The 26,432-nt window shown below is 48.8% G+C and overlaps 1 protein-coding gene across 1 annotated transcript in view; it reads right to left on the bottom strand.

Annotated features, from left to right (window-relative positions):
* Window positions 1-22,456, bottom strand: part of ASIC4 (acid sensing ion channel subunit family member 4) — a 234,471-nt gene extending 212,015 nt beyond the window's left edge. The window contains exon 1 of the mRNA XM_063116834.1: window positions 21,747-22,456. Coding sequence (XP_062972904.1) covers window positions 21,747-22,388 — 642 coding nt within the window. The 5' untranslated portion in view covers window positions 22,389-22,456. The remainder of the gene's footprint in view (window positions 1-21,746) is intronic.
* Window positions 22,457-26,432: the final 3,976 nt, after the last annotated feature.

Raw genomic sequence — 26,432 nt, 5'->3', positions numbered from 1 at the left:
AGCCAGCCATAGGATTGCGTCCTTAATTGTCCATTAACTTTACTAAAGACCTACTTCAAGTAGAGATGAAAACTGCTAGAACTAAATTGTTGAGATGGTTCAACACAGCTGCCAGCATTTTTGGCTTTCCTTGAGGGTGTGGCTATGGGGACCATCATGATGAGTACCTATGCTTCCAAATTTACTAATACATCACTGCTCCCCAGTGGATCAGACAAGGTGAGGACTATGCACCTGGATATTTGACCTGAGGTCTTGGAAGCAGCAGAGCAGGCAAAACCAGATGGCTCCCCCCAGTTCCGTGTTAGCCAGTCCATGATGCAACACCTAGGGAGTTCAGTTATGGGGAGAGCTAGGAATTCCAGGCTAGTAAAAAGAGGCTTCAATACAAGACAGTTGTTTTCATGCTTTCTGTGCTCAGGGAACCCTTTGCACATGGCCTCTTGGCTAAGGAACCTCTGAGCATTGGTCAGGGAACCATTCTGCACTGCAAAGTGTTCTGAGAAATGTTCAAAGGCATACACTCAGTTTGCAGAGGACACTGGGCCTGGCCAGATTTATTAGGTCTCACCATCACCTCCCATCAATTGAAGGAGTGCCCTAGAAAACACCCATAAGAACTTTAAGAAGAGCCACGCCGGAACAGACCAAGGGTCCAACTGGTCCAGCATTGTATTCCCAAAGTGGCCGACCAGCTGGAATCGCACAAACAGGACATGAGTGCAACAGCACCCTTCCATCCATGTTCCCCAGCAACTGGTGTACATAGACATGGTGCCTCTGATGCCTAACATATCACTGCAGCATCACATGGCAGGGGAAGATGGTGGCGGTTGGCTATGTGTCAGGTGGGCATCTTGTCCAACATTGCCGTTCTTCTAACGCAGCCGTGGGCAACTTGTGCCCTTGCAAAAAAAAAATATGGCCTAAAACTCCCATGATCCTTCACCACTGGCTAGTGCTCATGGGAATTGTAGGCCAAAATATCTGGAGGGTCTCAAGCCGCTTACCCCTGTTCTAATGGAAGAAGCTCTGATGAATGTCGAAAGTACCCCACATGTTTTGAAAACAACCACTAAGAAAAGTAAAGACGTGAGTAAGAGAAAGGTACTTGCATCACAGGAAGGAGCAGCATGCCCTGCTTCTGCTGGGCTTAAAAAGACAGCAGCTCCAGAGGAATAGCCAGTGGAGGACAGAGAAGATAGGGCCAAGGGGCCGGAGCCAGCTGTTTGTGATAACACAGTTTTTGGGCGGCAGCAGCACTGGTAGCCAAGCAGCCACTGGCATGAAACATATTAGTGTAAATAACACGTTGGCTGTGCTATGAGCCCAGGGAGTGGGTTATTGATGGCCTGGCAGTGCTGCTCTAATGACAGGCTGCACTCCCCTCACAGTCATCCCTGCAATTATAAATGTGATCGCACAGTGCAAACCCGGCCTGCCTGGCCAGCCCCCTTGTCAGCGTGCAAGCCACGAACGATGGCCTCCCCTGCAGCGCGCCCACAACAGCCACCAGGAAAAGGAGACATTTTCCAAATAAATATGATTAAGAGAGAAGGCCAGACAGATGCGTCTCTCGGTAACAACCTTTCATGCCTCCAGCACTGTATGCAGCAGCTTCCTTCAGCTTTATACGCCTGGGATTTTCATGGCATCCGGCACAATAAATAGTCCAGTGGCCCCTTGTTGTTGGCTAACGTGCCTGAATCAGGTGCCAGCTCCAGCCCAGGCTCAAAGCCCAGCAAAAAAAGTCCGGTCAGGAGACTGCAACTAAGGCAAGTGTCCTTTATCTGAGGGGTATTGGATCCCTTGTTGCTGGTATGTTTGCAGGCAGCTGAACAGGATGGTCATTTCTTTGAGTCAGACAAGGACTCAGGATACAACAGGCTGCCCAGATAAGGCTGAAGTTCCTCACCCACTGCTGAAAGCTGGGAAGAACCCAGTGGTCTCACTCTGCACCACCTGCCTCCTTCTCCAGCATGTGGCTGGTAGGAAGATGCCCACCAAGCCCCACAAGAGCCTCAAATAATTTAACATAGACTTTGTACAGGGACATGGGCTATAGCAGGGGCACAGGGCCAAATTCACTTTTATTTATTTATTACATTTATTATTTTATTTATGTGTTTGCTTGTTTATATACCGCCCCATAGCTGAAACTGTCTGGGTTGTTTATAAAGAAGCAAGTGGTGCTGGTGGTGATGGGGGGCAAACTTACAACAAGTAATAGTATATCTCACATTGGGCCTGTTCAGACGACACACTAAGCCATGGCTAGGCCACAATATCCTTTGCAGTAAGTGGTTAATGAGTGTGTTTAAACCTTGTTTATGTAGCCACCATGGTAAGGAATGGTTTACATGACACACTAAACCATATCATTTAGCTCAAAATGCTTAACGACTGAGGCTTAGTGTGTCATTTGAACAGGGTCATTAACGCTTTCACTGCCGATAACTATGGCTGAGTTCAGACGACACGCTAATCAACGGTTGTTTCCCATTCTGTTCCTATTACCCCCCTCCCCAATTGATTAGTGTGTTGTCCGAACATAGCCTACGTCTTAGGTGAGGCATTTCAACCTTTTAAAATGGGGAGGGGGAGAGGAGAGAACTGCACAAAAGCCAGGGAACCACCAAACAATCAGTGGTTGGGGGGAAAGGGGGTAGGGTCGGGGTGTGGCATGGTGTAGCCATATGGGGAACCCTAGAGAACTGAATTGGGACCCCATGTGGGGTCCTGAGGCTCCCACCCCTGAGCTCTGGGCATAGATATTTTGCCACCCAAAAGGAGCTTTGCATAGTAATTCCTTTTGCTGAGGGAGAAAGTCCTGCTCCTCTTCCTGCTCCCCACAAGTGCTTCTGGTTGCCAGGAGCTGGCTACTGGCATGCCAGTGTGCGTGTGTGTGTTTTGTTCGTGTAAGCTTCTGGGGAGATGAAAGGAAGAGAACATGAACAGCAGAGGAGCAGACGGGTGCCAGAAAGCTCTGCAACCAGCTGCATTCCTGGGGTGGCATGAAAGATGGGGGTAATTCCACAGCGTTGCCAGCTGATGAGGGCTGGCTGGCACTGCCAGGGAGCAAGGAGAGGAACAGAGGGGTAGAATGGATTGTAGAGCTGTGGCTCAGAGTCTCGTTCTCTGCTGAATGCATGTGGCGAGATGATACTTGGAAGTTACTGCCTGGATGGTGAGCCTTCGGACAGGCAGTTCAACCTAATCAAAAATAGTAGAATTCAGAAATAATATGTAAAATGTTAATGCTTCCTAAGTATTGAAAGTGTGTTGTGTGCATTCAGCCCTGTAAGGCAGATCAATATTTTCCACCTTTTGCATGGGGGTGGTGGTGGTGGTGGTGGGGTGGCTGAATCTGAGAGAATGCCTTGAGAAGACTCTACACAGTGAGTTTATGGCAGAGGTAGGATTTGAACCAGGGATTTGCTGGTTCACAGCGTGAACTCTCAGCCACCTCATGAACTACAGGGAATGTTTTTAATTTTTGTGACCCGCCCAGAGAGCTCCAGCTATTGGGCAGTATAGAAATGTAATAAATAAATAAATAAATAAATAAATCCATTGTACATAAAATCATAGGACTTCAGGGGAGATAAACAGACACATACACACACACACACACACACACACACACACACACACAGAGAGAGAGAGAGAGAGAGAAAGATTCAGTGACTGGAAGAAGGCTTAAGAGTGGCAGATCCGATGCTAAAAATAAATGATTGCTGCTCCTTAAGATACAGAAGACTGAGATACTCTGTCCTGTGAACCCATCTGTACAAACATCCATATTTCCCCCAAAGCATCAGATTCCATCAAGACAGAGGGCCAGTCAGAGCCAGGGCTGTCACAGGAGGCAGGTGCCCTGCTATGGCTGGGGCCAGCTCAGTCCTGCGGCCAACAAAAGGGGAATAATCCATTCAGCAGAGTCAGGAAGAGATGAGAAGCACAGCAGCACTACTGCTCTAGACCAAGGAATGGCCAAGAGCAGGGTCTGAGGCACAGCCAACATACACTACAGGCAAACAACCGAAAACTAGCACAATTGAAGGGATGGGGTCTTACCGGGAGTTCAGAGATCAGCACGTGAGGGGTCAGGCTGATGAAAAAGAAGAAAGGCCAGAAAAACTAGGCTGCCAGGGACTAAGAGCCAATATAAAACTACTGTTCCAGCAAACATTAGGCCTCAAATAACAGCTTATCTGGTCAGGTTTCTCAGCCCACACCCAGGTACAGATGCAAGTCATTAGTCCTGGCTTCAGAGTCTCCCTACTACTGAGGAGAGTCTTGCTCTTGAGTGGACCTTTTCTCTTGAGGAGCCTGGTTGCTGTGGGTCTTGAGGTGTGCACTTTGCCTCCAAGTGGCAGCCTGGGCCTTCTGCTCTAGGGCTGGGAGGACCTCCAGCCACCTCCACTGACTCCAGAGGCCAGGTACAAACCTCAGGGGCTTGCCTGGGGTTTCCTCAGGGTCCACCATTGTTGAAGGGCCCGATGTACAGCAGTTGGAGCTGCCAGTGGTATCACTAGAATCAGAGGGTCCTACAGAGGGTCCTTTAGACTTTGTAATGTCAGAGTCTTCATCCAATGTTTTATCCTGGCCTGGGTCTTGGTCAGGTGTGGCAGTAGGGAACCATAGCAGCATCCAGTGGATGATGATGGCTCTGATTTAAGTGGGGCTGAAAAACCATTTCGGCTTTCAATAAGAACCAGCCAGAACTCGAAAGGAGCTGTCCAAGGCATTGAACTTATAGTTTGGGTTGTTTTTAAAGTGTTCAACACTTTGGATAGATCCTTTCAAGTCGTGGTTGAAACCTGCAACTGATTCCTACCAAAAACCAGATCTACCAGCCTCCAGTGACAGCTAGGGATGGGTGAACTCCCCCGCACCCAGTTCGCACGCTGCTCAACCAATTCCTGTCACTTGCCCAACCTTGGCGGATGCATGGGGCAAGCCAACAGGTGCTTGGCGAGTGCTTGCAGTTTCCTGCTTTTTCACAAGCCACCATTTTGCGGGTAAGCTATTTTGTGGGAAATCACAATTTTGCATAAAATGGCAGCCATGGTTTGTGCTAAATTGCATGGTCTAATCAGACCATTTATGCCTGTAATTTTGCACAAATCATGCTATTTATGGCTGTCATTTTACGCAAAATTTTGATTTCCATAAATAGCTTACCCTCAATTTTGCACAAAAGGCAAGCACAGGGCTTCACAAGCTGGCATCCGGGGCACCAAGGTGGTGAAAATTTGCCAAGCTCCACCCCAAAATGGATTCCTCCAACAAACCTAATGGCAGCATCCTAGGGTCAGGCTGTAGCATCTATCACTCCAAACAGCATCCAAGAGGAGGCCCAGCATCCTGGATCATGCTAAAAGCAAAGGGCCCCAACTTCTCTCCCCCCCCCCCTCCGACTTGGGCTGATATGCCAGCTGCGCTCCTCTCCAAGGATGGGTCCATGACTATTGTCATCCATGCCTTCGTGACTTCCCAGACTGATGCCCGTAATGCCCTCTCCATGGGACTATCTTTGAAAGCCATTTGAAAATTGCAGCTGGTACAAAATACAGCTGGCTGCCGGGATGGGCCACAGAGAGCATGTTCTGCTAGTGCTGATGAGGCTGCACCAGCTGGCAGTTTCCAGGCAAGATCCAAGAAGTTCGTTTTAATCTTGAAGGGCCTTGATAGTGCCATATGCAACCCCTACTCCATGTGCCAAGCTTTAAGACTGAGTATTATCTCCGCAGCAGCACCATAACTGTAGGATCCCCTTCTGAGGAAAGGCCCTGGGCTCTGTTGCTCTTTAGCTTTAGGAAAGCACTTAAACTTAAGCATTTCCATTCCAATAGGCTTTCCAGCAGGATTGATTTTTCTGCTATGCTGTGGGTCACTGAGTTTGTTAGTTTAACAATATTTTTGAATCCCCTACATTAAAAGACATTTCTAAGTGATATATCTATATCTTTCTATATAAGCAGTATATGATCATAATGAAATACTATCAGCCTTTCCTGACCTGGTGCCTCCAGTGGGGTTGGACTACAATGCTCATCTGGAGACCACTGTATACTAGAGTGCAGAACACTGAATAATGGGCTCAAGTTATAGAAAGCAGATTCCGGCTGAACATCAGGAAAAACTTCCTGACTGTTAGAGCAGTACGACTGCTTCCAACTCTACTATTCTATGAGTCTATGACAATTGAACCAATTCCATAGGGAGGTCATGGGATCTCCCACACTAGAGGTATTCAAGAGGCAGCTGGACAGCCATCTGTCAGGGATGCTTTAAGGTGGATTCCTACATTGAGCAGGAGGATGGACTCCATGGCCTCTTAGGCCTCTTCCAACTCTACTATTCGATGATTCTATGATTCTGTTACTGTGTGCAGAAGACAACATTACCTTCCTGGGAATGCTTGTTTGGGAGAGCATGTTTTTAGGAGGTGCCAAAAATCCAGAAGGGTTGGTGCCTGTCTAATTTGTAATTGGGTTTATTAGTTGTTTTAATGCAATTTTGATTGATTTATTATTTATTGCATTTGTATACCGCCCCATAGCCAAAGCTCTCTGGGTGGTTCACCTCTTAGTTTTGTTGTATATTTTCTATTATTGTGAACTACCTTGAGTTCTCTTTTGGGCAGAAAGGTGGAACAGAAGTTTTAAGACATAAGAACACAAGAACATAAGCAGTGCCCTGATGCTGGATCAGACCAAGGGTCCATCTAGTCATGCTCTCTGTTCACACAGTGGCCAACCAGCCATTGGCCAAGGATGAACAAGCAGGACATGGTGCAACAGCAGCAGCACCCCATTCATGTTCCCCAGCAACTGGTCAGAGACTGGGAAATGGATTCTTCAGCCTTGTGAAAGGAAATGAGACCCCAGGACCCTGGACAGCATCATGATGTCAATGTGAGCACAGCACCAAGGACAGCACCCATTTCTTCACCTTAGGTTCAGCCCCCACACCCAGAAATCCATGCAGCCCCAGAACTCTGAAAAAGATTCTTCTCCAATCTAAAATGAATGAAAGGCGCAATTTCTGGGCAATATATGGGTCTTGCATGGAAGCTGTGCTTGGTGCTACATGCAGAGCTTGCCATGTCTTCAGCAGCAGTCTAGTTTGCCATTATGCTCTGCACCCAGCCCAAGAAATTACTAATGTTATACCAGGCTGGTGACAGGAATGCCACTCCTAGTCCTCTGCAGTTGCTTGTCTCTACAAAATTAGCATGAGCCCTCATGCTTAACTTCCAGTGGTGTAGTGTAAATTTTAAGGTGCAGATGCTCATTGTGACTGACCCCATAGTCATCCTCACCCCCTCCTTCACGAGAGTCCAAAATTGCCAGTAGCTTCATAGATCCACAACAAGGGAGGAATTCTATCAGTTCTCATCACCACCAAAAGCACGTCCTCTGTGAAGCTAATGGGTCTGAATTGCCCATTCAAGACTACACCGCCACAAAATGCATCGCATTACAACAGGGAACTGCATAGTTTTGCTGGGGAAATTTATTCCCCTCCACCTTCTGGCTACTGTGAGGATTGCAGCTGAGCTCAGAGGGACACAGGGGATTCTGAGGAGGAAGGGGGTGGCAGGCGAAGGCAGCCTCCCTGCTAATAGAACAAGTGTCTTGGCTGTGCTCCCTTGGGGCCCTGGTTCCACTACACCACTGCATGTGTCCATAAAAGAAGGAGAAGTTGGCTTCACTGAGGTGAAACAGAAAAGGGAAGCAGAATCTATATGGACAGCCAAATCATCCTGGTGCCATTAGCTAAAGGCTAAAGAAGGGGATGCAAGAAGGAAGTGGAACCCTTTGGGCCTCTGTCTGGTCTTCAACTGAGCCTTAATCTTGACTTTGGTTGATGGAGGCAGGGATGGCAAAGCTGACAGTGGACAAGGGCATAATGGAAAGGATGAAAATATTTGGACATGCAAAAGGTGTAGGCAGCTGTGTTGATTAATTAGGGGGGAATCATTAAAAATGACGTTGCGGTAACATCTTTATTAGGACCTACTAAAACAGTGATAGACAAACATTTTGGGTCCATTGGTACATTTTACATTTTGAAATGTGTCTGCAGGCTCCACCAAAAATTGCTGTCCAGGTGAGTGGGTGCACTTCCACTTCCACTTGCACTTGCACTTCCACTTCCTCCTCCCTCCCTCCCTCCCTTCCTTCCTCTCCAAATCCCCCTTCCTATTTCCTCTGTCTCTTCTCCCCCTTCACTATTTCCTTCTACTTCTCCCCTTCCTGCTCATGACCCCCTTCTTCTTCCTCTGCCCTCCACCCCATTCACTATATCACCTGCTCTGTGGGACCACAACAGGAGGTAAGGTGGTGGAGCAGTGGCAGCAGGGGAGAGGAAGGAAAGGCAGTGGTGGGGTGAGGCAGGAAAGATGGCCACCTGGGAGGGAAGGAAGGAAAGGCTGCAGCGGTGGTGTCCACATGTGGTGGCAACAGCAACAGTGTGGTGGCAACAGCAGCAGAGGGGAAGAAAGGTGAGGCAAGGAAAGGCTGCAGCAACGGTGATGGAGGGAGAAGAAGGGTCTTGGGGCCGCTGTGGCAGCCGTTGCAACAGGTGGAGGGGGGTTGAAGGGAAGGCAGCAGTGGGAATCAAGGGTCTGGGGCCCAGAGGGAGGATTGCAGTGTGCCTGCGAGTGCTGTGTTGCTGATCCCTGCACTAAAATGTCATGAAATGATTATCTAAACATTGTGACTCTTAGGCGCTGTAGTGGCAGAGTGGATGGGTGTCACACTGTCTCTAAAGTTGCATTGCACAGCCACATCCTGGAGGCATTACTAGCATCACAACTTGCTTTGAGAGGACCAGGTTTGTGTGGCGTGTGGGGATGGATGGGTGAATAGAAGACCAAGGCTATTCCCAGAGTTTGGCACTTCCATGTCAAGTTGTGATGGACAAGATTAGGTCGTAAACCCTTCTGCTTCTGACAGAAGGCCACAGTCTCACTGTCAGACGTGAACAAAAGGACATCACATTTCTCTAGTGTTCACGTTCAGCCAAGGTCGTTCCAGTGTTGTTCAATGCAGAGAGAGGTGAGATTGAAGTGAATAAAAACTGAGGCTTGGCCCAATCCGGTAGCAGCTCCCTTGGTTTCCCCCTTCCCCACAAGGCCAGTGCCTTTAGCCTCCCCACCACCCATGATCAGGGAAGGCCTGGGCTCCTCCTAGACAAAGCGACTCCCGCTCTCTCTGGGGTCAAGGAATGGCCAAAGCAGTAACTCCCCAGGCGGAGGTGAAGCTGTCAGGCATGGCCCAGAGAATACAGTGACTGTCAGTTCTGGTTCTGGCTCATTACCGGGAGATTAGTCCTTGATCCCAAGTGCCCTGGCCCAGGGGACAGGTATTCTGGGAAGCAGGAAAGGTTAATTTCAGGGAGATTAGGCTGGTGCCTCACTGGGACGTGAAATTGAGGTAAATCTGTTCATCTGAATGAAAGGAACAGCTGCAGCACGCAGCAAGGGGAGATGCTAAAAATAGTCTGGTATTTACCTGTCAGAGCCTGGATGGCCTCTGGGGAAGACATCACAGCACGTTGGGAGCACATCTGTACATAAGCTGGATCTTGTATGTGACCGGGAGAGGGCCATGGTCTGCTCATGAGAAAATGTCTCCTGTCCTTCATGGTTTTGGGGCTTTGTAACATGTGGAAAAAGGGGAATGAGGCCCATGTATTTGGAGCCCCGACCACATCCAAGATTGCTTCCCACAGCTCAGACTCCTCAGAGAGCCTGAGTGGCTGTCATAGAGTTGGAAGGCTCTGGAAGGCCATCTAATCCATCCCAGTGACATCCATCAACCTCCTTTCCCTGAATGTTCTGTGCCAGCCCTCCCCAGCCTGGTGTCCCCCTAAATGTGCAGGACTACAATTCCCAGCATCCTCCATCTAGCTGGGGGATGATGGGAGTTGTCATTGAACACATCCAGATGGCTCAAGTTGTAGGAAGATTGTTCGATGACACGCAGACCATAGAGTCATAGTTCTTGCAAAGCAAATAGCTTGAGTTTACTCACACAAGGAAGACAGGACAAGCAATGCGCTGTAGAGGAGAATGCAAAAGATCTAGCGTGGTGGTCCAGACGCAGATGAGGCTTCATTTATTAGCTGCTGCACTACTGAACATTGCCCAAGCAAGGGACAGGCCCTGGATGAAGGTGTGTAGGTTTTGGGAAACTCAGCCTGCATGGAGATTTACAGTTGTCTGCCCAAGCGTGAATGACTAAGCTTGCTCCCATGCCAGCTCCTCTAAAGTGGCTTTGCACACACGCTCCCTTTCACCAAATGAATTGGGGCCTTCCTCAATCACAGCCTGACAGCAGGGTGCCCGGTGCAACTTGTGTGGGCCCATAACTGAAAAGGAGGGGGCTGTTGAAATCCCCCGCTGTGGCAGCCTCAGCCAACACTCCAGGCAGCTTGAACAAATGGTTAACTGCCCCACGATGAAATTATTCTTCGAAGAAATCTCCTGCTGGGAAAACTGAGTCATGCCTATCTCCTACCTCCTTCCTCTCCTGAGCACTTCGGGATTGTATAATCCATTGCAACAGATCAAGGCAAAACTGACGGCAGGGCACAGGGTGGGGTGGGGGGATGAGTAGAGCTGCTGTTGTCCAAGCCATACTGGTCCCATGAGGGACTACACAGATACAGAGTGGCCAGGTGTCCTGCTTTGCAGAAGATAGTGTTCCATTTTGGAGAGCTAGCAAGGGAGAGTCCTCTATTTGAAGGTGTCCTCTGTTGGAAGGGCTGTCCAATCCAGGTCTGGGTTGAAGTCAAAGAATCACAAGGCAGGAGAGCAGCAGAGGCCTTGGAGTTGCCCATTGACATTTAGCAATTGGGCAGCAGACAGGTCACTACAGATGGATGTATCGTGTTGCTACTGAAATTATACTTATTCTTTCTAAATTTGCATATGCAAGTGCTATGCAAATTGCCTCCCCCCCCCCGCCCCGCTCTCTTGGTGATGCAATTCCTCTTTTTTGGCAATGCATAAGTGGCCACCCTACGTGGAAGGCAGGATCTACCAGTGAGATGCGCCTGCAATTGCCTGAATTACAGCTCGCTATGACAATGCCTCTTAAGTGGTTCTTAACAAGATTGCTTTGGGATTTCAGGGGATTTGTGAACAACCACCCGGCTCCTTTCTGCTCATTTGCTGCATATTGGAGAGAGAGAGAGACGGGGGGAGAGATCTCAGGTCGGCAGTGGCTTTGGGGCCTCTGTGACACATCGCAAACAGGTCAGGCGGAGCGGGCCTGAATACACACCAAGGAAATTCAAGTGGTGCATCACCAGTTGGGAGTGCGGCCTCTTGTGAATCAATCCCATCTTCCTCTCTGCCCTGAAACCGCCCCCGCCCCCGCCCCCATACCTTTCTCTTGCATTGCCTGGCGCTCCGGCTTCACATTGTAATATCCCACCATCACTGCCACCATCCCTGCTCTTCTGTCTGCACCCATGGATTTATCCACCTGCTCAAGTGGGCTCTGGTCCACTAAAACTTCTGCCACAACACATTTGTTAGTCTTTAAAGTACCAGCAAGGCACAAACCCAGGTGTCTTTGTTCTTAAGAAGGACATCAAACATGTCACCCCTTTTCTCAGTTAGTTACCTAAAAGTCACCAACCTAAGGTGACATTTTTCTCAAATAGCCCTCTTCTGTCAGCCTCCCACCATCTCACTCCCACCACTACCCTAGCCAGGGGCTACAGATGCCCAGATGCCCAGGGATGCGCTCCCTCCCTGTTCAACACAGGGTGGACTAGACCAACGAAGAGTCTTGTGGCATCTTAAAGGTTACTATAAGCATTCACATTAGTCACTTTGCTTATCTTAAGCTTTTCATAAAACTATCACAAACTGCACGGGTGTGTGTGTGTGTGTTGGCATTTCATTGCCATTTGGCTCCATTCTCCCTCCTCCTCTATACCTGCCCATTGAGGACAACACTTCATACATCTGATGAAGTGGACTTTGGCTCATGAAAGCTTACACTACAATAAATCTGTTAGTCTTTAAGGTCCCCCGAGACCATTTGTTGTTTCTGCTGCAGCAGATGAACAGGGCTGCCTCTCTGGAAGTTGTTAGGGCGGACTACACCAGGCTTCCTCCGATCCAGCACTTTCTGTGCCAGCTGACGTTCAATGTGACAAAAATGCAAGGATGACCATGCACCTGGTTTCTCCATGCAGAAGAAAATTGAAGTGTGGATTTGGCTGATGCCAGGAAGGAGACTGGACTGGTCAGGCTGACTGGGCTTTTCCAGGGGAAAGACCATGGGATCACAATGCCATGTGGGGGTGGGGAGATGCTTCTCAAATTTGCAGATGACACAAAATTGGGTGGGATAGCCAATACCTTAGGAGACAGAAACAAAATTCAAGATGGTCTGGCTCAGCAGCAGAGGCTGGTGGCTCCAACATCAGTGGGGCAGTGAATCCACTCTGTCTTTCAGTCAGAACCAATCAGAACTCTAAAGGAGCTCTCCAAAGTGCAAAGCCATCAGCCTCCATTGTTGGCAGGTTGGAAAACCGCACAGGAAATAACACAATGACATTTAACAGAGACAAGTGCAAAGTTCTTCATTTAGGAAACGGGAATCAAATGCACAGGTTTAAGATGGGGATATCTGGCTCAGCAATAGTACATGTGAGAAGGATCTTGGAGCTGTAGTTGATCGCAAGCTGAATATGAGTCAGACATGTGATGTGGTTACAAAAAGGGTAAATGCAATTTGAGGTTGCATTAACACAGTCTTCTTCAACCTGCGGCACTCCAGAAGTGTTGGACTGCATCTCCCAGAATGCCCCAGCCAGCAGAGCTGGCTGGGGCATTCTGGGAGTTGTAGTCCAACACATCTGGAGTGCCCCAGGTTGAGGAAGGCTGCTAACAGAAGTATAGTTTCAAAATCATGCGAAGCCAGGGTTTCACTCCACTCTGCATGGGTCAGACCTTACCTCAAATACGGTGTTCACTTCTGGACACCAAACTTTAAGGAGGATTCAGATAAATAACAACAAGTTCAGAGAAGGGCAAAAAGATGATCAGGGGACCAGAAACTAAGTTCTATGAGGAAAGACAGAAGGAACTAGGTATGTTTAGCCTTGAAAAGACTGAGTGCTAGGGGGATATAATAGCATGGTTCAAGTACCTAAAGGATTGTTGCACTGAAGTGGGTTCTCTGTCATAGAAGACTGTAGGACATGGAATAATGGGCTTAAGTTACTGGAAGGCAGATTTCGGTTGTAATCAAGAAAAACTTCCTAACAGAGCATTCAGACAATCGAACTGACGACCTAGGGAGGCAGGTGGGCTCCCTGTGGCTGGAGGTATTCAAGCAGACACTGGGCAGCCATCTGTCAGAGATGCTGCAAATTAAATTCCTGCACTGAGCAGGAGGTTAGACCTGATGCCTAAAATGGCCCCTTCCAACTCTAGGATTCTATAAAATTTAGTGGGAAGGAACCAGGCAATACAAAGAGAGTTTTTAGAGTAGTTTGTTGTCTTTTATCTCAGATCATGGGGGGGGGGGGGGAGATCCCAAGCCCCCTGGCACAACAAAAGGGATTGAGTGTAGGCTAAAAACTTGTTTCAGTTTATTTTTGCCATGCAATAATTCCATTTTATCCTTACCTCGCCTAATACTTGTCAGCATTGTATGTTGTTGATGACGACTAGCAATTACCATGGAATGCTACGTTGTCTGATTCAACAGGGGGTGGGGGCTGAGGTGAACTGGTCAACTTTGGGGGATTCTGTCCCTAACCAATCCCTGTTCTAATTCTTCACATGCACACTAAAGGATTCTGGGTTTAGGGCAAGACTAATGCTTCCATTTCCGGTGGATTAAAAGCAGGGCTGGTGAAAATCTTAAAAGGAGCTTGCTTGTGATTTAGGCATCTGGGGTGAGAAGTTGAACACCCAGGAAATGGTAAGAGAACATTTTGCTTCTGAAGATTTGGAGGAGGAAGAGGGCCAACCTAGAACTGTGGTACTGCAAGGACTTCTAAAGATGGTAAAAATGTATTTGAGTCAACAAGCAAGGTGTTGAATAATGGCATTGAGGCATCAAAAGCAGGGAATAAATTTTTTATTGTGTCCAGGTAGGCCAAGATATATGATCTCAGCATTAGGACCTTTGTTTCTGCAGGGCTGCAGCTCCCCAAAGTTGATCTGTTTACCTCAATTCTCCAGTCATTAACCCTTTGTGACACACCTCTCCCCCTTGCAGGTGTTGGGAAACCTCTGTGGCACATTGGACATCCTTTTCTCCAGGTCTTCTGCTGTTCTGCTGGATGCACAAAACAGGAGCACGAGGACATTCTGCAGGAAGCTGGTCTAAAGAGACCTCAGGGGCCTGCTCCAAAGCAAGGGTGTGGAACTTTATGCCCAGGAGCCAAATCTGGCCCTCGGGGTGTGTGTGTGTGTCTCAAGATAGCCATGCCCATTTACCTTTCCCCTGACCACCTATCACTTAGTGGTTTCTTGGCTTTTGTGTAATTCTTTCCCAGTCTCAAAGGTTGGAATGCTTCTCTTAAGACTTAGTTTACTGGTATTAAGAGTTTTAAGATAAAATATGCTGGTGTTTTTTGGCTTTTTTGGCTTTTTAACCCTGCCCCTTTTATCTTTGGCCATGCCCACCACTGGAATGCGGCCCCTTGGAGCCTCTCTGAAAGCCCTTCTACTTGTCAACCTTTCCCCAAGGCCACCATCACAAAAGCCCTTCTTCTCCCCACCCTCCTCAGCCCTAATTCCGTGATGCTCACTGGCATGGCCATATCCCACCTCTCCTGGTTAGTGAACATGTGAGAAGCAGCATCGTTCCTCCTCCCATGTGCCGGCTTTATTCACCGGAAACATTCCCAACAGCATCCATTGATCATCAGCTTTATGGCTCATAATCCTCGCCCCATTGACTCAGGGCAAGCGGAGGAGGAGGGGCAGCATGCGGGGCTCCTTCCTCTGGCTTATTACACACTTCAAGCCTGGAGCCCTCCCTCCTGTCCTGGCAGCTGTTGTGAGAAGTCAGCAGGGAGGGGAAGAGGGTTACTTTTCTAGCAGCCTAACAGGTGCCAGATCATGCGGAGAGGGGTGGGAGGAGGCCCTACATGAAAACTCACCTGCTCGCTATCTTAACTCCTGGCAGCAAAACTATGATTGTGTCTTTCTACAGGCATGGGGAGTTCAAACAAATGCTTCCATGCATCCCCTCCAACGTGTGTCCCACAGGGTAGGCTGGGCAGAGTCAGGCTGGTGCTGCCCTTTTCTTTCATGTTTGGCAGTAGCGGCATCAGGCTGGCAATGTTCTCCACCACTCAGTCCAGGAAATGTTCCTGGGCTGATGCTGCAAGGCAGGAGGTGCCCTTGTTGCCTGAGTCCATCCGTGGCGCCAACAGGCTTTGCGACGTGCTGAGAGGTTCCATCTGGGTCGGTGTGCTAAAGCGGCAACACCAGGTTTGCTGGGCATTGAATCAGATGGCACCATCCCCCCCCCCCATTTTTTAATTTTTGGTTAGGCCTGGCAGAAGCATGCCCTTGAGGCTGAGCTCACCACCAGAAGCTGTGGTTGGAAAGCAGGAGTCCTCATTGAGAAACAGAAGGGGTTCAAGGAGCAGCCCCTGCCTTAGAAGCTGATCACCTAAAACCTAAATTGCGGATAACCCCCCTCTCTTGCACACTCATGCACACTCATACACACACTCCCCACCCAGCCTTTGCTTGTCTCCGAGAGGCTCAGATGCAATGAGCGCCAGCCGCCTGACACCTGTGCGCTGTGCCGCACGGCAGCCTCACTTTGTTCTCATTATCGCAATGAGCGGAGCCGTCACACTGAATTAAGGCCCTTCCTGTGCATAGCTCCGAGCCACTGAGCGTGCAGCAGCCACCAGGGCTCTGAGCTTCAACTTGTAGCAGCAGTGAAAGCCGTCTCCACTGCCCAGCAGTGAGACTGGCCATATGGACAAATCTGGGAACAGGCTCTCATGCCTATGTGGGTTTGGCCCCACAATTTGTGTGCCCTGAGTGAGAAAAGCGAACAGAGAGAAAAGCCACGCATGCTTTAGCATTGGCAGAGATACCCAGTACCTGTGTGTGCGTGTGCGTGCACGATGACTGGGTGCGCTCTGTGTATAAGAGCGCAGGGATGCTTATCTGGTTGAGCTTTTATATTGTATTGTATTTATATTGTATTTATACTGTTGTTTTATACTTTGAACGTTTTTAATTTTTGTGAACCGCCCAGAGCGCTCCGGCTTTGGGGCGGTATAGAAATGCAATAAATAAATAAACAGTTCAGAGTGTTCCTGTATCTGTAAGAGTTGTGCAGCGGGCAACGTTCTGCCTGGTGCAGCTTCTCTTGTCATCTTAGCAACGTGAGGGGGAAAAGGCATTGCTGGCAAAAATTCTGAAAGGTACAGCAGCTCTGTGAGTTTCTGGACTTGATAATCCCAATTAAGGGCCCAAGTTAGACTCACTCACAGCGAGTGCTGCTGACTGCTTTGCATCCCAGTATGAGGACCCCAGAGCAAAAAGGGCCCAGTTTACAGAAGAAAGGTAATCAAAACATCACTCCAGCTGTAACCTCCAGCTTAAAGCCACACTTGAATAAGGACTGGACTATTTTTTTGATGCAAATGGGGGTAATGGATACAAAAGCAGCCCAAAGCCCAATCAAAGGCTAGAAAGGGCTAGAGCGTTGACACACCTGGGGTGTTTACTGTTAAAAGAACCCCGTAGAGTTGCAAACAATTCACTTTGCTGTGAATCCCACAAACAGCCCTTTCCACCAGGGAGCAGTAGAGGTCGACAAAGGGAAAAGATAGTTGTCCCACCCACCCTTCGCTTGGCCGACCACACTCATATACATAAATACACACGCCATATACACTCATATACATAAACACACACACCAGCACCCATTAGAGTTTGATGTTGATCTCAGGCCTGGATGGTTCCCTGTCATTTGCCAAGTGTTCCTAGGAGCACCATGAAAATGTACAGATTTGTTGTTCAACCTAAACTTGATCAAGCACTTCGTGAAATCTACTGAAAGAATGGAGTGAACATTTCAGCTGTGATGTGTGATGGACCAGAAGGGGCAAATTCATTGAGCTCTGCTGTCCAGAGGAGAGGGAATGTCTAAAAGTACGTCTGTACACATAAACCATTCTACCCCAGCCCAAACCAACCAGCCTCCATTATCAAGAGACAAGAAGAAAGGGGAGTTTTCCTAGGATTATGAAAAGTGACACCTAATATCTCTTGATATCTGTACTGTGAAATCTCAACCCTGTTTTGAACTCGGAGCAAGGCTCACAGCTCCAGAGGGAAAGAGGGCAGGGGTGGATTTGTTGCCCTTTTTGGTCGCTGGTCCTTTACTGACCCGTGGGGCACGGCTTCAAACTAATCCCTGCTTTAAGTCTGAAGAGCATCATTGCCCTTTAAGAACCTAGGAGGAGTGGGTGCCTATGAGAGCTCAGAGGAAGAAGGGGCTTCTCATAAAGGAGGCCAGTACAAAGCCACCTAGAACTCTAGGCTCCCACAGGCCAAAGTACACCATCAACAGAGAGGTAACTCCTCTTTTAGGACTGATGTATCCTGCCTTCAGGTTACCCTTCAGATCTCTCCCCATTCTAAGTATTTATGAATACTGCAACCTTCTGCTGAATTTCCCCAGCAGTTCCATTCCTCTTGCCTTATAACCCAGACTCTATTCTCTTACGTCTTGGGCGTTCCCTCTGGCTGCCGCTTGAGATAGCTTACAGCAGCTTTCTCTTGAGGTGCTTCCAGGCAGAGGGCTCTTAGCGCTACAGATCAGAAGGTCTTGGGCAGCTTTTCCATCTTTTTCTCCTTATCAGATTTTCTACAATAAAAGAAAAGATGGGAGAAGTCATTTGAACGGGGGTGGGGGGGTGGGGTGCCAATGCACTCATTGTGGATTGTGCCCTGCTTGTGGATTCCCCTGTCATCAGCTGCTTGGCCACTTTGTGGACAGAATGCTCAACTAGATGGACCCTTGGTCTGATGTTCTTAAGTGGTGGGAAACCATGGGAAGGTTTCAAGTAGAAGACAATGACATCTGGACCGCCTGGAAAATTCTGTAGCTGGGACCACGTGATGGCATGACAAAAGCCTCACCTGGCACCATCCCTGGTGTAGCAAGGAAGTGTAAAAAATTACTGGCTTATAGATCCTTCCCCACTTCTTCTTCCACTAAAGCTATTTGATTGACAATATTTTTGTTCATAAAAACATAAATAAAATAAAACTTTAAAACTTCATACAGATGTACATTGTTTGAGTGGTCAAGTTGCTGGGGCCGCCCACCTATCATGCTGTCCACTTGCCTGTCCAGGATTGATCTCAGGATTGATGTCAGTTGTGCCAGTTTTCAGCAGAATCTGGCTGTGTACAGAGCTGATTGGCTGGCGCTGGCGAGATCACAAACCCCTGTCCACTCATCCCCCCAAATGGCTTTGCAGCTCTTTTTAAAATAGATTTTCCAGTTTAAAATAAACAGCAAACAACAAAAGTTTAAATAAACATTCATTCTAAACTTTTAAAAAAGGGGATGGTCCATCTGGGGGTGGAGAAAGACAAATAATTGAGAGCAGCGTTTGATTAGCTGATAAGTACATCTATTGAATGTGCTGTAAAAGTGAGAAGGCAGACATGCCCCGTTGAAGAAACGTGGCACGTCCTGTTTAAAGGTACATCTGAAGGCACCAAATCCCAGTGCCACAATGAAGGGTTACACATAGAAAAGGTCAAGTAGGCTGAGGCACCGTCCGTACCTGTGATGTCTAGCTGACCTGGAGAATTGATTGGCAGGAGGCTGGGGGTTCTGGGGCCAGCAGAGCTTAATAGCATTGGTAGCTTTGCAAGCAGAGATAATGGAATGGCTGTTCTGCAGCGCACACAGGCTACCTGCCGGGCCAGGTCTAGTCTCCCCCAAAACTGCAGGCACTTAATTCCCCTTTATTTGGCAATGGTTGGGAGTCTCATCCCAATGGGAAAGGAGAAATCCAGGGTAGCAGGAGGCAAAACCCACCATTTATCCAAAGACACATAGAAACGTTCTTGCTCCAGTGTCAGCAATGAGAGATAGAATACAGGTCGCCATATGGAGCTCCCAGGGTCAAAACTGGCAGGAGAGACATTCACAGGGCTACTTTCACAGGCTCTGGCCTTACTTTTGACACAGGCTGGAAGAGTTGGCTTTGCCTTAAACTAGGGGCAGGCCACATGTGGCCCTCCAATGTTGTTGGAGTTGGAAGGGGCCTACAAGGCCATCGAGTCCAAACCCCTGCTCATTGCAAGGTCCACCTAGTCCATCACTCTGTTCACAGGGTGGCCAAGCAGATGCCCATGGGAAGCCCACAAGCAGGACATGAGTGCAGTGGCACCCTCTCACTCATGTTCTTCAGCAACTAGTATACATAGGCTTACTGCCTCTGATACTGGAGGTAGCATTTAGTCATCAGGACTAGTAGCCATTGCTAGCATTCTCCTCCATGAATTTATCCAACCCCCTTTTAAATCCATCCAAATTAGTGGCTATCACTACAACTTGTGGTAGTGAATTCCATAGCTTAAGTCTACGATGGGCAAGGGAACACTTGCAGGCCTCAACATTGGAAATGCTGGCTAGAGCGGATGGGAGTTGCAGTCCACCAACATTTGAAACTGCCCATCCCTGCTCTTATACTCAGAAAATATCCAGCCTGGCTCAGCAATTAAATTGTTCAAAGTAAATCATTGTTTACCTGCTACTTTGATTACTGAGCTGCATGCTGCACATCCCTTCCCTGAGAGTGTGGTTGTTTGGTTGTTTATTACATTGTTAAACTGCCAACAACCAGTTGTCTGGGCAATGTACAAATTAAAAACCCAAATACAAAGTAGCAAAAGAACAAATCAGAAGAAATGTCTCTCCTTGACTGACGTCCACCCCTGATCTGACTAGAGGGGCTTGTTGTTCACTGTGTTACAACTAGTCCTAACCCACTTCTCTCCCTCTTCCTCCCTCCACTAAAGCAAAATAGAGCCCAGGGTCGTGCAAGAGGGTCCTCCTCAAGGCCCTGTGTCTGCTAGGTAGCTATTCTTACCTGAGCCTTTGGCCTTTATTTGTGATTAGTTGCCAAAGCCATCAGTTCCTCCCAACACTCTGAGGTTGGTACCAAAGGCTTCTTGGTCATTGGCTAGGCAGATGCTGGTAGAGCAAGCTGAGAAACAGCCCTATAAGTGCCTCTAAACGATTTATTGCACACTCATGATTGGCCACTCACAGAAGTTTTTGGGTCGATTTCATGACAATGTCAACAACCAGGATGTCTCCTGCACAATCCTTTGGAAAACCCAGGATAAAAAGGACCACTCTTAAAGTGGTAATAGCTGGGAAACAGCAGGATCTTTCGCCACTAGAAAAAGCTGTCTCAATAGAACTCAATGGAACTGAATGGAGGGGAAGTATTCAATTCAAACACATTGTCTCCCCTCTCCTCCCATGTAATGCAACCCATAACAATCACACCAAAGAACCAGGAAGCACAAAAGCCCTGGGTAATCAATGCAATTTCCCTGAATGTAGAGACACTCTACATCTCTTTAGAAGCTATGGAGCTAAAGGTCCCCAGTTTCAGGATCCAGCCAGCCTCAAATGAATTTGAACCCATTCCTGGATTAGACCAGCTAAGATGAAGGAAAGTGGATCCCCAGCATGTGGTGCCAACCTCCGACAATGGACTTGGCTCAGTGCTAATAGACTGGAGAAACTAAACCTGCAGTGAACCCTATTCCTACAGAAAATATGAAGAGCTTGGAGCAACAATGGTGGCGAAAAGGCAGACTTACTCAGCGAGGGGACCCAGTGAGAGTGTCTTTCCAAAGGAGCCTTTAAACCCCGGACCCAGCACTGTTGCTCATCCATGTGAGCAGAAGCCACATCCCAGGATGTTCATATTATCAAAGCAGAATGCATTTCATTATTCTGGGCACAAATCATAAATTGCCACCAGGCTGGGATGCACCCCCACCCCCATCACTGCATGCACCTTTATATATTGCTGCACAGTGAACTGAGCAAAACGAGTGCAGGTTCTCTCCAAGTATAAGCACAGGATCTCTGACAATGACAAGATGCAGAAATCTGAAGCTGTAAAGCCCTGCCTGTCTGAAAACCTGAAGAGCAATGTCAGTGTAGTCAGTGGGGGAAAGGGGGCCAGAGTCTTGGGATGATATGTTCAGGGCAATTCTCCCTAATGCTGGAGGACTGCTAGAAGGACCCTTGCTCAGAGTCTCGGGAGTCAGGCACAGTGTTTCATCAGCCGGCGATTATGGAAAATGCGGCTGATCCCAGCATGTGGCCTCAGGCTACAGAGCAACCTGCCCGCAACACAAGCAGACAGGACAGACAGGAGAACTGGAATCTCAAACAAGGTTGGCCCCCAGCTTGCAAAGGCCCCCAGAAGAGAATGAAGGTGGTGGCTATTTTACAAGAGGGTGGCTAGAATATGGCATCCAAGCCATTTTTGAACTGTCTGATGGGGGGGGGGGGGGAAAGGGCATCTCCTGTAGCAGAAAGAAATGCATCTCATTTGTTTGCTTCAGCCCATCCCTAGCCTAGTCAGGAATCTATCTACTCCACTTCTCCCACAAGCTTAATGGACCATTCCCACCATTCGAACTGAGTGCGGCAGGGATGCGGGCTCACCGTTTTGAAGTCGCCAGCGTCACACGACTCATTGCCGAACTGACATTGGACCAGCATCTCGTCCATGCGGTGCCCAGCACGGTCATGGAGTTCCTGGAAGTCAAAGGGGAGGTTCCTTTCCCCTTTGCTCTGCTTCAGCTTCTTCCTCAGCACTTCCAGCACTTCTGCATCCGCAAATTCTGTTGCAAGGATCCCATCGTCCCCATCAAGGAAGCCCAGGAACTGTCCAGCCCAGTAGAGGTCATGGCCCGAAAGCTTGGAAAAGCGAAGCAGGTTGAGATTGCAGATAGTGATGGCCGGGAAAGTCATGTAGTGGAGGTTCTCTTCTTCCAACGTGGTGGCATGCGGGTACTGGAAGTAGAACTCCACACGCTCGGCATAGACGTGGATGAGAAAACCGAGAGAGGCCAGGAAGGCCGCTGCCCACAGAAAGTTGCGGGCCGTGTAGCGCCGGTGGCGGAAGATGTGGCGGATGCCATGGAGTGTCGAACTGCTGGCAAACTCTTCCAGGTTAGGGGCAAAGGGAGTGACATCAGACGGGTGTACCGCACAGGGGACATCTTCAGTGTGTTGGACTGCCTTGGGCAGAGTGGAGAGATGGTGCCAGGAGGGTATCTCCTCTGGCCACGCAGTCCCTGGCATAATTGGATGCCCTCTTGAAAACAGGGGAAAGATAGGAGCCCTGCTAAGGCACACCACGATCCACGGTCGGCAGGGTTTGGTTGGGGCGATGTGCACTGCAGGGCCCCTCTCTGCCTAGCAATAGAGCATGATGCTCGCAGCATCACGTTAGCAGCCACAGGGGCGGGGAGAGGCCTGGCCTCCTGCCTGGCCTTGGTCCCTCTTGGGAGTTTCAGGATGGTAAACATGCTCATTCAGGGCAATTAGCACTGCCGGATCCCGGAAGAGCTGCTGCCAGGTGGGGGAGCAAATGCCTCCCTCGCCAACCACAGGCTGAGCCCATCTCTGCCCCCCTGGGACTCGGGCTGATCATTAGGAGGAGGCATGCATTGATTCACTTCAGCACTTAGTGCAAGCAAACCTAAGTAGCCAAGCCTTGAGGAACAACAACCAGCCAGGGGAAAGGAAGACTTGGCTGGCCAGCTCCTTTTCAGTCTGGGGGTTGGACAACAGCTCTCATCAGCCCCAGCCAAATGGTTGGGAATGATGGGAGTTGTAGTCCAACACATCTGGAGGGCTCTGGGTTGCCTAGCCCTGATGTAGCGGAAAAGAAAGATCTGAACTGGAAGGGGAACTGGATGCATCGTCTGGTTCAAATCCCCGTACTCAGGAGAACTTAAGACTTGGGATCCATCAACCAGTGGAGTCTGTGGTGGCTCCGAGGTCAGTGGGGCTGTGAATCCACTCCAGTTTTCAGAACTCTAATGGTGCTATCCAAGGTGTGGAAGCATCTTGGGGAGCTCCTTTAGAGTTCTGACTGAAACACAGAGTGGATTCACTGCCCCACTGATATCCGAGCCAGCAGCCTCAATTGCCACCAATCTCTCTGTGTGTGTGTGAGCACTACTCTTAGGGCAGCGAGCCTCAAGCTGAGTGACTCTGATGCCCAGGCCAGGACTTAAGTGAACTGCACAGCTCTACAAAGGACAGCCCCACACAGTCCTGAAGTTGAGTCCCATTCAAGAACATCTAGAGCCACCCATGGATCAGCCCAGAACTCATACTGCTTAGGGGCCAGCCCATCCTGGGCCTCAAAGCTAGAATGCTGTCAGGAGCCTCCTGGAACAGCAGGTGCCCAGCAGCCTCTCCAGGTCAACATGTGGCCTGTGTTTAGGTGGAAGAAAACCCTGGGAGAATCAGGGGTGAGCAATGTGTGGTCCTCCAGATGTTCTTGGACTACAACTCCTACCAGGCCTAACCAGCATAACCAATGGAGAGGGATGCTGGTAGTTGCAGCCCAAGAACACGGACACAAGTGGCTTCTCCTCCCTGTCCCCATGTAAAGATAGACCACTGTGGGCAGAAGTATAGAGTGGCCAGGTGTCCTCTAATTGAAGGACTGTCTGGTTTAAAAATCAAGAAACATCAGAAAGGAAAGCAGATCAAGGGCCTTGAAGTTGCCCATCAACAGTGAGCATTTGGACTGCAGACACGCAAGACACCTGGTCACACAGTCTCCCCCACTAGGGTGATATGCATGGCATGTTCATTTAAGTTATGGTCATTATTTCTACATTTGCATCTATACGTATGAAGCAGCATATGCCAATGTCATGCACAATTGGGTCTTATATTTTTGGCGACGTGTAAGTGGCCGCCCTAAGCTTCCAAGCTTGGAGGTGGAACAGATTCAGTGCCTCCATTTTAAGGATGAACAAATTCCTTCTAACGGTTGCAGCCGACACTTTCTAATTCAAAGGGACAGTCACAGTGGTTGGGGAAACTCTTGGCAGGACCCTCTACAAAACAGGGGGAAATAAGGGTTTGGGAGCAATCACGAGAGAACTCAAGCACCTGGGAGAGAAAGAAAACATTAAGAACAGTTTGGGCAGTGTAATCTATATGGAACTGAAATGGTGGAATGCAAACATACCCACCCAAATGCATAGGCCTCCTCCTCTCAGATTAGAAGGTGCCAGAAATCATGTGTGTGGGGGGAGGGGATCTTATTCAGAATGCAAAGGTTATAAAGTAAAGTAGAATGAATATTTGATTTCGTTCACTGTGGACCAGACACATACGTAATTGAATGAACAAACAAGTTCTCCCTTGATGGGTGAAGGGTAATTGATTTGAACTGGGAGCTGGCAGGGGGTAAAGGAATGTCTCCTAGGAGAGACAGGAAGGAGCAGCTAAAAGCTTTTGAGGAAAAATATTGAAACAGAGTTAGCATTTTACAGAGCAGGCATGCTGAAGCAAATCAGGGGGAAAGCCAAATTACCTGGGTTCCTAAATGTTGCCCCATGAGAAGGAGGCAGATCTGGGCAGGGGCTGCCAATTCTCGAGCCCCAAAGGTGCCAGTCACTGCTTCCCCCCCCCACCAGACATGTGTCCCCAACCCTGTCAGCAACACCCACCTCCCTGGCACACTTTTCAAGAGCTGCATCCCATCTTTCTCCCACTCTGATGGCCTCTTTCTCAGCCACCGTTTAACCCGCTCATGATACTCATTCATACTCCTGTCCCAGGGATGAGGGCAGCTCACATCTCTCAGCTACTGGCAGCTTCTGGGCGTGAGGGGAACATCTCTACTGACCACACTGTTTTGTGGGCAGCTTCCCACACAGAGTTTCGAAAGAAAACAGACATCCATTGTATCCCAGGACAGCAGAAGGAACTTGATGAAGAAGAACCCTTTGCCCCTCAGCACACATATGGGGAACCCACAGCCCGCAGCTGCTTTCCACGAGGCCCGTGAAGGCTCAGGGAGCCCAGCCCACTTTCCCTCACTGTCCACCTGATCGAGTGGTGGGGAACAGATCACTTGTTTCTCTGCTGCCATTAGCAACGGGGAAACAGCAGTTTTCCTCAGGATTACTGGAGGAAAGGGGGTTGAGGTTAAAGGATTGCCCATCCCCTAGTAATTCTGATCAAGGTTACTGTTTCCCCACTGCTAACCTGGAGGAAAGGAAATGGGGCTCCTCCCCCAGACAGAGGCTCCTGACAGCAACACTCAGCTTCAACGAGATCCATCTCTCTCCCCCACCCCACCTTCAGCAAGGCTTTAAATCCATTAGCTTTGCATAATTAGATTTTTCTCAATTACCAGATTATGATAATTACTGGCTCGTTTGTAACAGCTAGCTCATAATCCGGTATCATTGCACTTGGAGCGGAGCCAGGTGCCGTGTCGCCGAAGTAGCAAGAGTGTCGGCATTGGAAGATGAGCTGGGTGGGTGGGTAGGAGGATTGCTCTGCCAGAAGGCACCCGCACAGCTGGCACCTGCTTTGGCTTGGCTCATCTACAGAACAGCTTTCACCTCACCTTGGCACACGATGAGGCCCCCTCCTGACCACCTGCATGAGACCAGCACATGGGGGAAGAGATGAGACTTTGGACCTCAGAACTCCCGTTGCAGTACCATCAGCACACCCAGACAATTCTTTTTCCTTCCTCACCATCTTTTTAGCATAGGCCAGGCTGAATTCCTCACAGGGCCTGTTCAGACAACACGCTAAGCCATGGTTAACTCCTTTGCAGCAAATGGTAGTGAGCGTGTATAAACCATGGTTATGTAGCCACCATGGTTAGGAATGGTTCACATGACATGCTACGTCATAAAGTTTAGTTCAAAATGCTTAATCACCGTGGCTTAGCGTGTTATCTGAATAGGGTCATAATGTTGTCTGCGGACTAGAGGACAAGTCTTCTCATACTTCATCTTCTCTTGTTCTTTAGTCAGCAGAACACTGATGGCCAAAGTTATCCAGGCTAAGACAGGAACCTGGATCCCCAAGATCCCAAATCTATACCCGTCTTGCCACGTTATGGAGTAGAGTCAGCAGAACAGAAGGAGATGCTAGCTGGAAGGTGAGCAAGTAATGGCTTATGGAAAGTGCGTGTGCATGCATGAACATGGGTGGATGTGCATGCATGCACACGCAAAATGGATGCTACATCACTGTGCTGGGGGCAGAGGTCGCTCAAACTATGAGTAGCTGGTTCGAATGAAGGCCTGTGCATAAGCAGAAAAGTAATCAAAAGAAGAATGTAGGCAGGAATTG

The sequence above is a fragment of the Elgaria multicarinata genome, chromosome 2, assembly GCF_023053635.1.
Source record: "Elgaria multicarinata webbii isolate HBS135686 ecotype San Diego chromosome 2, rElgMul1.1.pri, whole genome shotgun sequence".
NCBI classification, from domain to species: Eukaryota; Metazoa; Chordata; class Lepidosauria; order Squamata; family Anguidae; genus Elgaria; species Elgaria multicarinata.
This window is presented reverse-complemented; position numbering and strand designations above follow the sequence as displayed.